The 13,430-nt window shown below is 39.4% G+C and overlaps 1 protein-coding gene across 3 annotated transcripts in view; it reads right to left on the bottom strand.

Moving 5' to 3' along the window:
* Positions 1-13,430, bottom strand: part of pias1a (protein inhibitor of activated STAT, 1a) — a 49,100-nt gene that overhangs the window by 19,725 nt on the left and 15,945 nt on the right. For all 3 annotated transcript variants that reach the window (XM_067440482.1, XM_067440491.1, XM_067440500.1), the window contains exon 2: positions 7,428-7,866. In XM_067440482.1, coding sequence (XP_067296583.1) covers positions 7,428-7,866 — 439 coding nt within the window. The remainder of the gene's footprint in view (positions 1-7,427; positions 7,867-13,430) is intronic.

Below are 13,430 nucleotides of genomic sequence, written 5' to 3'. Positions count from 1 at the left end.
CTAGAAGACCTACAGCTGTCAGACAGGTTCCTTACGTCACATCTACGTCCTCAAGCTCAGTCTGAGTCTGTGCAGTTGGCTCAGCCATCAGGAAGTGAGTGCCTCTTATTGACCTCATTATCCGCCGTTGAAGTCTATGGGAACGCTCTGTCCATTTCTTTTACTGTCTAAAAGAAGGCAAAATCTCACAATAAAATAACAATAAATACGTTTGCTACTTAACAGATGTGTTTTATTAATGCCTACATTTACCCCAACCCAAAACATACCTTACAATAATGTAAATATGCTAATTAAATGATGTGATATTGATGTGTGCATGCCCAGTGCCCGTAGTTGTATCCCTTAACTCTTTCACCGTGCTGGACGTAGCGTGATGACATCATTTCACAAAATATACGGATTGCATGTACACATGAAAACGGAAGATTGTCGTTTTCTTATTTATCCACTCTGGGACCCGGTTTCAAAAAATATCGGATTCATGCTTCCAAAACGCCAGATCCGTGTGGACGGAATGCTGATACGGTACAAAATTTATACGTATACAGTTAAAAGTATCTCCGTGTCTAAGTTCAAAATTTTGGTGTCATTTCACAGGAAACCCTTTGCAGTTACATAAAACACTGCTAAAAGTGATAAACATGTTAGTATATGTTGTCTAAGCTGTAATAACCCCCCAAAAAGTAGGCGCTTTTTGATTATTATAAATTAATTTTTGAAAGTGTGTAACTCAGGCCCTGTCTGCTCTAGGAACCTGTAGACAGTTTGGGCTGTTTCCACTAAATTCAAGAAAATAGTGGAAGGAAGAAGTTTGTCTGTGTCATGTTATATGCAAGATTTATTCAAATGGGTCTGAGGGATGACTAACCCGACATTGATGATAATAAGTTAAGTAAATAAATGTTTCTTGAGCATCAAATAACCCTATTAGGATGATTTCTGAAGGATCATGTGACACTGAAAACTGGATGAATCACATTTTCCTCTTCGTAATATTTAACTATATCATTTTTTCCTGTATTTTTGATCAAATGAATGCCGCCATTGTGAGCAGAAGAGACAAAAGGTTAAAAAGTATTATTTTAGAATCTGCATATCAATCTGTCTATTACTAGTAGTAGTAACTGTTTTATTTAGTCATGATCTGTATGGGCAGGTAAACACACTAACTATGCAACCCAACATCCAAAAGACCCACCTGACTGTAAGCAGATCTGTTTACATGCACGACCCACTAATAGCACATCAGAGATCGATTTAGGTATTTGTGTAAACACAGTCAGTGATGTTTTACGTGAGGGTAAACAGGACTTCTAAAAATAAAAATCAGGCTCCTACAGCCCATCTCTACTAAAATATGTCCATTTGGCCAGAGAGGAAAGAGTGTGATTAAAGATAATCCAGGAAGTGATACTCATAGATTGAGTATGGTATAATGCAACAAGACAGGGTAACTGCGCTGTAGCTTTAGTGTGCCCACACACACGGTCCCATACCACGCCTCTGTAGATCATTCATCTTAATGAAAACACTGCTAGGATACTTCAAACCCGACACACACGCCAATAAAAATTCCTCTCAGTCTTTCTGCGGAACACAGAGACAGAAAGAGAAACACAAAGAAATGGAGAGAGCGAGAAAGAGCGAAACAGAAAGGGAGGTGGTGTGCAGTTGTAACTAATATTTAATAATCTATTACTCTCTGTTTACATGCATTCTTAGTTTCAGCAATATTTCCGTCGTGTCGGTAAACACACGTTTTCATTTTGGACCGAACTTCTAGAGAAAGCGCCTTCTAACGCTAAATCTGAGCGTTTAACTCATTATTTAAATCACAAAACCATTCCGACAGTCCTGAAACGGCTGTCATTGATGCAGTCTTTATTCAGAAAGTGCATATATTGTTTGGTTCATAACTGAAGAATGCATAGCGCACTGCTCTCATTGTGTGGGAGTACATTCAGCAGGACTTCAGCAGCAAGACACAGCTCCTCAGCTAATTAATAAAAGACACTGACATCCTTTATATGACGAAAATACATTTAAAAAGTCCACGTTCTTTAAATGCTCCTATATGCCAGCATGCCAGAGGGTGATTGAGATAATGACTAATGTATGTGCAGGGCATGCATCGCTCTGATGAGAGCAAAATAATGATGACAATGATAATAATGCGATTATGGCAAATAAATAAATACTCGCTTCCTGTGGTGTAAGAAACGGGGGGTAATGCTATGCTGTTAGAGAATCACAGAGATAAATATTTCACTAAAGCACAGGGAAAATCATGTAGCCTGACAAGCCAGACCCACATCAAGATGTTTGGTCTGGAAACTCACCATTGACAGCTCAATCCGAGGGGCGGGATAAACGGTTGTCTTTCAAACTCCCTCTGCACGTGATAGGACAGCGCTACAACCAACCAGAGCAACGAAGGTGAAGCGGAGCTAGTTGATAGATTAAACTTTCGCCGTTATATATCCGGTCGGCAAAACTCCGAACACATCTTCCCTTCTTAAGAATGACTTCAGTGCCGTTCTTTGTTCTTTTCTCAGAGAAAAGCTGAACTCCAAGTCTTCCAGAGTCACGGACAAAGCGGATTCAAATGACCGCCGTGAGAAGGGTCTGACTGCAGAGCCACAGAGCCACAGTTTTACCACAGCAGTTCTGACAACGCATGCGCATTGCGTCGTTATGTCTTCGAGATGCATGGTACTGCACTCGAAGGGAATAAAACTAAAATTTTATTTACTTATTTATTGTAATTGCACTTGTTTGATTTTATAGTTATTAGTTAGTGATCAACTGTAATGGTGAAATAATGAAATGTTTAAAATGTAAATTGTAGCCTAGCTAAATGTAATAAATAAATGTAGGCTAAATGTCTCCAACAAATTAATAATATTCTCACACTTTCAGCCTGTTTAAAAGTACATTTTATTTGTGTTCAAGTTTATGCATTTACCCCAGTTAGAATTAATCAACTTGGGGAATTAGTTATCTTGACTTTATACTAGCCTAATAATTTAATAATTATAGTAACCTTTGAAATGTCTATTCAAAAGTTAGTTGTTTTTTTTTTTTTATACAAGGCATTGAAAATCCATGGTGTTTATTATACCAGGCTGTTCGCCCTGCCCACCGTCTCTATACACGATGTGATTGGCCCGTCAAGAGCTTGGCGTTTACAGCTCAGATGGGTATGGAGAGTTGCTAGACGACACTCGCGGGCAGATTAGATTTGCTGCCGCTAGGATAAGTCTAGATTTCTAGGCTAAAATCATGCACACAAGGCATCAAATAATGCAGAAAAAAAAGAGTTTTTAAATGGATTTGAAAGTTTCCAAATGAAACTTCTCAATGACCTTGGTAACAGGTGTGATAATAATAAAACTAAAAATGTGAAATGTGAAATGTTTTGTGCTTCATGTTTTGTGAAGAATAGCAATAGCAGAGATTGATAGAACATGGCTTTATGAGCCGATACACTTGAGGGACCAAACTGCATTCCTCATGATTCTCTGTGACAGCACAAGCATACAATCATCAATTGCACAAATAATGTGCATCATCTTATTGTCATTATGGTGTATCAGCTTTCTACCATACAAATACAAAAGTTTGTAGCCTTTTTTTTAAAGACATTAATAGTTGTATTAAAGCTGTATTCTGAAAAAAAAAGCCGCTCTATAATTTTTAACATTGATAATAATAAGAAATGTTTCATACACTCCAATTCAGCATATTAGAATAATTTGTGAAGGATCATGTGACACTAAAAGCCACTGTGACTTGGGTCTCTGACTGTGGCTATCAGACAGCTTTGCCATCACAGGAATAAATTACATTAAAATTATTATAAATTGTAAAAATATTTTACAATATTACAGTTTTTGATCAAATAAGTTCAAAAAGACCTTTTAAAAATCTTACTGTCCCCAAACTTAGTAAGGAAAAGGAAAAAGAGTCTCCACATTTTATTCTAACGACAATCACCAGAACGCGAGTAGGAAGATCTCAGATTGACTTCAACACAGCATTTAGCAGGGTGTGTTGGCTTGGAGTGTTAATTTTGCCTATACTTTAAAGTAAAGAGAAATAAAAGAATCAAGACACAAAACATTGCCAAAGAACTAAGCAGACCTGCGAAATAGACAAAGCATTATACAAAAATGTAACTTGAAACAAAATGATCTACATTCAATAAAACACAAACAGTGTATAGTCATACAAATACATAACCTACAGACCTGTTTCCGGAGGTCTAACAAATAGCACACAACTGCTAGAATGGTAAGCATTTGCAATGAAGGCTAGGATTGAAAGCCACTGGAATGTTAACTATGATTCAATAAAGCTCAATAAAAATTCAAATATGCACACACTTATCAAGATAGTTTGAACTTTATTGTCCACCAAACAAATTCTCCTTTGGCTTCTCAAAAACACAATTATACACATGCACAATATACAAGTTATACACATACACAAAGTAAAAGTTATTCTCACAAAGAGTTGATTGTTTTGCCCAGACTAAAGGTGTAGGCTTATTTATTTAGTGTTTAATGACTAAGCGCATATCTAACGTGCCTGCTTATCAATTTTAAATAGGCAAATTTGCACTTCACTTTATTATACAGCAAGGCTAGCGTTGTGCAACACTGTCACGCTAGCACTGCTGGGATTGAGTTGTCTGAACTGCACTCAAAAAAAAAATATTCTAGCTGTTTGCTCAGTTTATTTAAATAAAAGGAGCTGAAACAACACAAATCTTTAGTTGTTGTTTTTTTACTTAATTGCCATTTTACTAAATTGTATCACATTAAATGAACTAAAACTTTTAAAATGTTAATTTAACCTAAACCATTTGTGTTTTGGGACTACATGAATCATTTATGTTGCGCTAACTGAACTGGGCAGTGTATTTCTAGTTCCCTAGCCTAGAAATCTAGACACACCCTAGCAGCAGCAAATCTAATCTGCCACGAGTGTCGTCTAGCAACTGTCAATACCCTTCTGAGCTGAAATCCCCTAACTCTTGCTGGGTCAATCACATCGTGTATAGAGTCAGCGGGCGAGGCCATAATGACGACGGCCGAGTTGCGTTTGCGTGCTTTTAGTAAACATAGAAGCTGGCGTACAGCTGTCTTTCGAATCAGCTTTGACCGCGAGTCTGGAAGACTTGGAGTTAAGCTTTTCTCTGAGAAAAGAACAAAGAACGGCACTGAAGTCATTCTTAAGAAGGAAGATGTGTTCGGAGTTTTGCCGACCGGGTGGCCGAAAGTTTACTCTTTAATCTAGGGAGTTTGAAAGACAACCGTTTATCCCGCCCCTCGGATTGAGCTGTCAATGGTGAGTTTCCAGACCAAACACCTTGATGTGGATCTGGCTTGTCAGGCTACAAGTTCCCCGCATGCTTTAGGGATGGATCAAGAAAGTAAATGTTGAACTTAAGTGCTGTTTAATGTGTATTTTAGTAAAGGTAATGACCAGTTAACATTTGATGTTATATTTGACTGTTATATTTGACATTTAAAAGTTGTGTTATATTGTGTCAACTTATTTATTTTTTTTTTTTTTAGGTTACCATTATCGGGAAGTGTAGACCTTGTGGTTAGGCTGTGCTGCTGTCAATGAGCTGTAACTGTGCTAATGCCAGTCACAAGAAATGCTTTACTTGATAATTACTTGCATGTTACAATAAGCGAATGATCAAGTGTTGTTGGCAAATAGTTTTTATAGAAATAAAGACAATAAATTTATGTGACAGTTCCCATAGACTAAATATGGTCATCAATGCTACCCCTTTTTATCCTACTTTATCTAGTTGGAATGACATTTTTTTGTAGTTTTTAACTAAATGATTTTAAGTTCATACAGCAAGAATGCAAAAAATTATTTTAAACCAATTCGATTTTGTTGGAAAAGCATAATTCAATTGTGTGGAAATGTTTTTCTTAATTTAATTATGTTCGTTCAACAGGTTATTTTTTTAACCTGTACACATCACCGTTCACATGTGCAATGCGAAGCCTATATGACTGAAATAAACAGTGAAACATGTCAGTTGGTGTGTGATCCAAGCACTTTATGCTGCTTTATATTGTATATATATATATATATATATATATATATATATATATATTAGGGCCGGGACTCGATTAAAAAAAATAATCTAATTAATTAGAGGCTTTGTAATTAATTAATTGAAATTAATCGCATTTTAATTGCATATAAATATTTGACCTGAGAACAATGAGAAGTAATTTTTTCACATGTATTTTTTGTATACCGTTGAATAATGACTGAATACATAAGCTTAATCAACAAAATATTGTTTGTTTATTTATTTCAGTCCAGCAGACCAGCGCAATGTTTGCCATTAAGTATAGCATATTTGTGATATTTGAGGCTCGATGTGCTGCGGTGATACGCAAATTCCTTGTTGTATAGCTTGCACACAACCATGCTCTTGACGACGCTTCCATTCTTTCATTTTTTAAAACAAAATTTCCCATCCACGGGGCCAAGCAAAGCGGTCTCATCAGCTTCTTCGTTCGTGTTCACTCGTGCCCTGCGTCTCAATCAGCTCCCTAGTTCACTAGTCAGGGCACTGATCAGGACATAAGTCAATGGGCTGACTCCCTGATCAGTGCCCTGACTACTGAACTAGGGAGCTGATTGAGACGCACCCATGGTTTGTTGTTGTCGTGACTCCGGAGCGAGCGCTAGTTGGTGTTCCAGTATAATCGGTCCGTCGAAACTCATTCATTGAAAAACGTTCCGCGGTGCAAAAATAAGTGTGGTTAATTGTTTTTTTTTTTTTTTTACGTAATTAATTAACGCGTTAAAGTCACGTAATTAATTAATCTTAATTAACGCGTTAAAGTCCCGGCCCTAATATATATATATATATATATATATATATATATATATATATATATATATATATATATATATATATATATATATATATATATATATATATATATATATATATATTATTACTACTATGATATACATTCATTTTGAACCACGACTCTTTGGGTCCCTTGCAGTGTGTATTGTAGAACATTTTGTGACAGTGTTGTAATGGTGTCTGGTGCCATGGTGTGTGTGTGTATTCATGGTTTCAACACTGTATGTAAATGAGAGCGAGAGAGACAGTTTGGGAATAGAGAGCGAGAGAGACCGGGCTTGGTTGTGGGTATTGGCAGCCTATTTGAACAACACTCCTCAGGCAAACGAACACGCTAATGCCAAACCAGCCAACACCATTAAAATGCTAATGTAGGGAAAAACGGGTCTGCACATCTCTATGACTGCCTTACAAAACACGGATAGACTTGGTTCAAAAAACCTCTAAACATGAGCATGAACAAACACACACACACACACTTCAATAGCACTCCTCAAAAACTCACCAAGACTCGTAGGTTTAATGAGCTCATCCAGCACGTCATAGAAGGGCAGCCGTTGCAGTTTGACATCAGGGTGTACGGGATGCAGGCTGGTGGGGAGATGGGGCAGGCCCAGCTCGTGTTTGGGCCCAAGGAGGGAGATGGGGAGCAGAGGGGACGGGGGCGCTCCGTGCCCATCAAATCCAAGCTGTGTGAGGCCGGGGGGCAAGGAAGCAGCGGCAGGATGGACTCCGGGCAGGGCCAGTTCTGCCGGGGACACCAACTTGGTGGGAAAGCGTCGTCTGTAGAGCTCCTTGATCTTCATCTGGACGGCGGGGCTACAGCCGGCTTTAAGGAGGTGTAAGGCTTTCGTCAGGAGCTCGTGTTTTCGTCCATGTTTGTTTCTGCCCGCGTAGCCCAGAAGAACCTGCAGCTCTGACACCCGCAGGCTCATCACCATTTGCTGCAGGAGAACGAAAGAAAGAGAGCAGCAGAAATTAACACGAGCCAACTTGGTGACAACATCACACTTCCAGCGCCAAACACACTTCATTTGCATAGGCTAAACTGTTTACTGGGCAAACACACACATATTCACAGCTCAGACACTGACACACACATCTGAAGGCACACACTCAAACCCAAACACACGCAGATACAAACACATCTCTCACACACACTTCTCCTCAGGCTAGGATAGTTCAGTAATGGCCTAAGCTATGAAATATGCAGGAGCAGCCCTAAACACACACAAACACAACGGAAGTGTCACATTCCACAGGCTTGAAGACAAGACAGAGAAACCAAACAGAATAGGGCAGACAATGCAGAGTAAAGACATCAATGTACACACTCACATTCTTAATAATAAACCATTCTTCTCCAGAATGGCAACACGTGCTGCCTAGTTTTATTAATATGCGTTTCCTACTGATTAGAGTGACATTTCAACTGTAAAGTTTTAATAAACATTCTAATTTGATGAGAATGGGCAAGTCTCAAATTATAATAAACAACAACACAGACAAACAATATAATTGGAATAACTTTCAGAACTATTTTTCTAGCTGATGAGTGATGACTGATAAAAACATTTCTAGGCATAGAGAAAGTGGCAGTTCAAAGTGGCAGACGACATAACCGCAGTGTGCCGTTCACTGTTAATGTCTGCTTGTGTTCATTCCTGTGTAAATATATATTAGCTTCTCCTTTGGACAAGATAGTTTGGAATTAACCAGACAATAAAAAGCTAACAATGCACTGATTAACAACTCAATCCCGGTGCATCATCACAAGAGAACACATCAGAACAGATGCTCTTACAACCGAGAGCCTGCCAGACATTCCTGAATAAAACCCATGATGCAGTTCTGCTTTAAAATGAGGAGAGGAGAGGTTAGTTCAGGAAAAACAGAAAGAGAATGACAGTGGGCATGAGAGAGAGAGAGAGAGAGAGAGAGAGAGAGAGAGAGAGAGAGAGAGAGAGAGAGAGAGAGAGAGAGAGAGAGAGAGAGAGAGAGAGAGAGAGAGAGAGAGAGAGAGAGAGAGAGAGAGAGAGAGAGAGAGAGAGAGAGAGAGAGAGAGAGGGGGTCTTGGGGGAAGGGCAGAGACAAGAGCTGCTCAGCTTCCAAAACAAATGAAATTGAACACACACACACACACACACACAGAGAGAGAGAGATGGCTCCAGTAAAAATACTCAGCAGGCATAATGCAGTTTGAAAGCAGAGTCTGCCGACAAAGACATCATGCAACTCATTTGTGCCTATAAGGGTAATGCCAATCAATCCAAACAGTCATTAATTCTCTTACTGATCCATCATATTCCAATAAGTGTCAGGAACAAACACAGAAATGACAATCAATAATTGAGCTATTTAGATGAATGGATGGAGCAATCAGAACTAAAGCAGATGCAGACATTCATTCATGAAGAAATCATTCGGTCTGGTGAACACACTCAGGTGAAATACTGCAGACCAGCCAGGGACATCTCACATAAACACACAGACAGCACAGAAGACTCACACAGAATTGAAGAGAGAGATCTCTCTGTCTGTGTGTGTGTGTGTCTGTCTGTGTGTGTGCGTATGTGTGTGTGTGTGTGTGTGTGTGTGTGCGTGTGCGTGTGTGTGTGTGTGTGTGTGTGTGTGTGTGTGTGTAACAGAATGAGAGAATGTATGATTGAGCTTATGAGTCTGAAAAGCTTAAATGAAAGGGGGAAAAGATAAAGAGAGAGTGAGAGAGAGAGCGAGAGAGCGAGATGGAGACTCCTGACCATGAGCATGCACACAGCCTCTCTCAAATGCTTCACATGTAAGACGTGCGCATGTCGTTTTTTTTTCTTTCTTTTTTTTTTTCACATGCAGTGTCAAAATAGTGAGATTATTAGTCAAATGATGTAATAATGAGTGCAGCTCAGTACACTGAAGAAATTCTGAAAAACAAAATCTCAGGTCTAATTAGCCGTTGGCTGTGGTTAAATTACCTTCCAGGAAACGGATATCATAGAGCATGAGACCTTGTGAAGCAATTTGCTGAGCACCACTGAACCAAAACGATGCATACAAACAACCGTGGTTTTCACACATGCCTTTTCTGTACATTTAACCACATTTTAAAGTCTCTTGGACTGGAGGTCATGTGAAAACACCTGCTGTCATATCAGCTCAGAAAGTTTGAGACGATGCTGGAAAAGTTCTGTATTGTTCTGTACTGTGTGAAAGCCTTAAAATGTATGCTTTGAGAACATACTAAGGACACTGATGTAAGAAGTCTGTTCTCTGTCAAGAGTTTTTGCCAACCTCAAAGTGATTGGAAAGGTATTTTGAAACTGATATTTCATGTGGGCAGGGTTTCCCAGCACTGTAATGATCACTTGTTTTTTCTGTCATACATTCATTAAACTGTAAATGGTAATGGTAAATGGACTTATATAGCGCTTTTAACAGACCCATATGGCCATCCAAAGTGTTTTACATTTTCTGTTTTTGAGCTTCGTCATGGAAAAAGTCTTCTCCTCTTTGTAAGAAACCGCTTGAGTCACAGAGATGCCAAAACTTACTGGAGACAACAAAGCCAAGATGCTTGAAGAACATTGGACAATCTCAGTCAAAACTAATTTTTACACCCTGCCCACAGCTTTGCTCAGCCAATAGGCATTTGATTAGGGAATATTTAATTAGCCCACCCCCTTCTTGTTCTCCACAATTAATCATCTCTTTACATGGCTCCATTTCCAATAGTGGTGAGCCGGCTCCTGGTCTATCATCAAAGTAACATAAAAACTCTGTTTAATGCATGGTTTACAGTGTCATTTGCACCATTGCTCTTGATGTACTGGTCTTCATATTAAAACACTTGATGTAGCACAGTGGCTGGTACAGCTGGCTGGGTGTTGTACTCAGAGCTGCTGAAGTGAGACACATGACCTGAGGCCTTCTGAGTTTACACTGCAGACCTCTCTTCTGTACACTCCATTTTGAAAGGTGTGCTGCATAAACACACACTGCTATGATTGGCTAACAGTTTTGCATATTAATTTTTTTTTTTAATTATTACACGCGTGGAAGTGTTTTGAAAACTTCCGATGTTAAAAAATATCTTGTTACATCAGGGCTATTCAAATCTTGCCCTGGAGGGCCAATGCGCTGCAGTTTAGCTCCAACCCTAATCAAACACACCTGAACATGCTAATCAATGTATTCAGGTTTCAGGATCATTAGAAAATCACAGGTGTGTGTGAGATCACGGTTGGAGCTAAACTCTGCACCGTATTCGCCCTCACCTAAATGATTATTAGGAACACCATACTAATACTGTGACCCCCTTTCGCCTTCAGAACTGCCTTAATTCTACGTGGCATTGATTCAAGAAGCTGCTGAAAGCATTCTTTAGAAATGTTGGCCCATATTGATAGGATAGCATCTTGCAGTTGATGGAGATTTGTGGGATGCACATCCAGGGCACGAAGCTCCCGTTCCACCACATCCCAAAGATGCTCTATTGGATTGAGATCTGGTGACTGTGGGGGCTATTTTAGTACAGTGAACTCATTGTCATGTTCAAGAAACCAATTTAAAAATTATTCAAGCTTTGTGACATGGTGCATTATCGTGCTGGAAGTAGCCATCAGAGTATGGGTACATGGTGGTCATAAAGAGATGGACATGGTTAGAAACAATGCTCAGGTAGGCTATAGCATTTAAACGATGTCCAATTGCCACTAAGGGGCCTAAAGTGTGCCAAGAAAACATCCCCCACACCATTACACCACCACCACCAGCCTGCACATTGGAAACAAGGCATGATGGATCCATGCTCTCATTCTGTTTACGCCACATTCTGACTCTACCATCTGAGTGTCTCAACAGAAATCGAGACTCATCAGACCAGGCAACATTTTTCCATTCTTCAACTGTCCAATTTTGGTGAGCTTGTGCAAATTGTAGCCTCTTTTTCCTATTTGTAGTGGAGATGAGTGGTAACCGGTGGGGTCTTCTGCTGTCAGTAATCCCAATAACTGAGCAGATTGTGAAATACTCAGACCGGCCCGTCTGGCACCAACAACCATGCCACACTCAAAATTGCTTAAAGGGGGGGTGAAACACTCAGTTTCAGTCAATCTCATGTCAATCTTGAGTACCTATAGAGTAGTATTGCATCCTTCATATCTCAGAAAAGTCTTTAGTTTTATTATATTTATAAAAGAAATATGGGCTGTACCGAGTCTTGCCGGAAAAAAACGAGCGCCTGGATGGGTATCGTGTGGGCGGAGCTAAAGAATGACGAGCGCAAATCGGTGACGTCCTCAAGCCTGGATAAATCCATGGCTATCTCAGCTAAAAGATATATTATCCAGAATCAAATTCGGAGGCTGAAATAAATTGAACAGGAGAAACAGCAACAGCAGGACGTCCGTCTCTGTGGTATGTACTGTATTTAGTGGCCTGTCAACATTTGTGTGTGTTTACTCGCAGTTTATGAGGACATGATTCGTTTTATGGACTATTTTATGCGACTAACGTTAAACCTTAGCAGTAGCAAGCAAAATGGTTTTGCACGTCAGACTAGTGTAACGCACATAGAACAAAAATGGAGTAACGTTAGCGCATTTGAATGACGAAGCACGTGATCGTGTCGTTTACTGATTAGGGCTGTACTAGTATAATCGAATATTCGAATATTCGTTCGATGAGGTGGCATTCGATTTTCAGTTTTGAGATTCGAATATTCGTTTTTTTTTTTCCAACACGTGACTTCCGTCGCGGACTCATTCTCTCACTCATGCTTGAAATAATAATAATAAATTAAAAAAAACACCGCAACATGCTTTCAATAAAAGCATCGCGCATTTTAAAGATTTAAATTAACAAAAAGTCAGAATAAGACAAAATAAATCCCTTATATAGAATAAAACTAATTGTAATAGATATTACATTTTGTGTCATTTTAAAAACAATTCATTTATTCTTATTCAACTGTTTATAAGCATGCTACCGTGTTCTTTATTTATTACAGTTCGTTGAAATCACTGTGTGTTACTAATTTAATTTCTATTTTGGGATTCATTTGTTTTAAAGAAAGGTTAGTTATGAATACCTTATTAAAGTTGAGCGCTGGGACCGCTCCGTCAAAAACACACTTCTTTGGTATGATTTGGTAAAGTCCTGACAGCAGTGAGCGGTGGAGATCCACTTTTAGATGCGACTGACGCGATGTTGTGAAGCTTCCCGTCATTTCTGCGTTCAAATCGGTTCAAATGCAGCGCTGCCTTCCCGGAATGCTGTGCTGAAGTGTTGAAGTCGCTTGACGTCACTCATAGGAATAAAGTGGAGCGCGGCGCGACCATAGGGCGCGTCAGAAGTGTTCACGGATGACTGGATCTGCACCTTGAAAGAGTGTTTATGGGCGTGCATTTTCTCTCTCGCTCTAGTCACGCGCGCGCGCACCCTACCGGGAGAAGAGCCCGTACGGCCCATACAAGGACCTTCCGTTCTATTAACGTCAACCCGAGCCATACTCGAA

Source organism: Pseudorasbora parva, chromosome 1 (genome assembly GCF_024679245.1).
Source record: "Pseudorasbora parva isolate DD20220531a chromosome 1, ASM2467924v1, whole genome shotgun sequence".
NCBI classification, from domain to species: domain Eukaryota; kingdom Metazoa; phylum Chordata; class Actinopteri; order Cypriniformes; family Gobionidae; genus Pseudorasbora; species Pseudorasbora parva.
The sequence above is the reverse complement of the archived record's forward strand: the minus strand, read 5'-3'. Positions and strand labels throughout refer to the sequence as shown.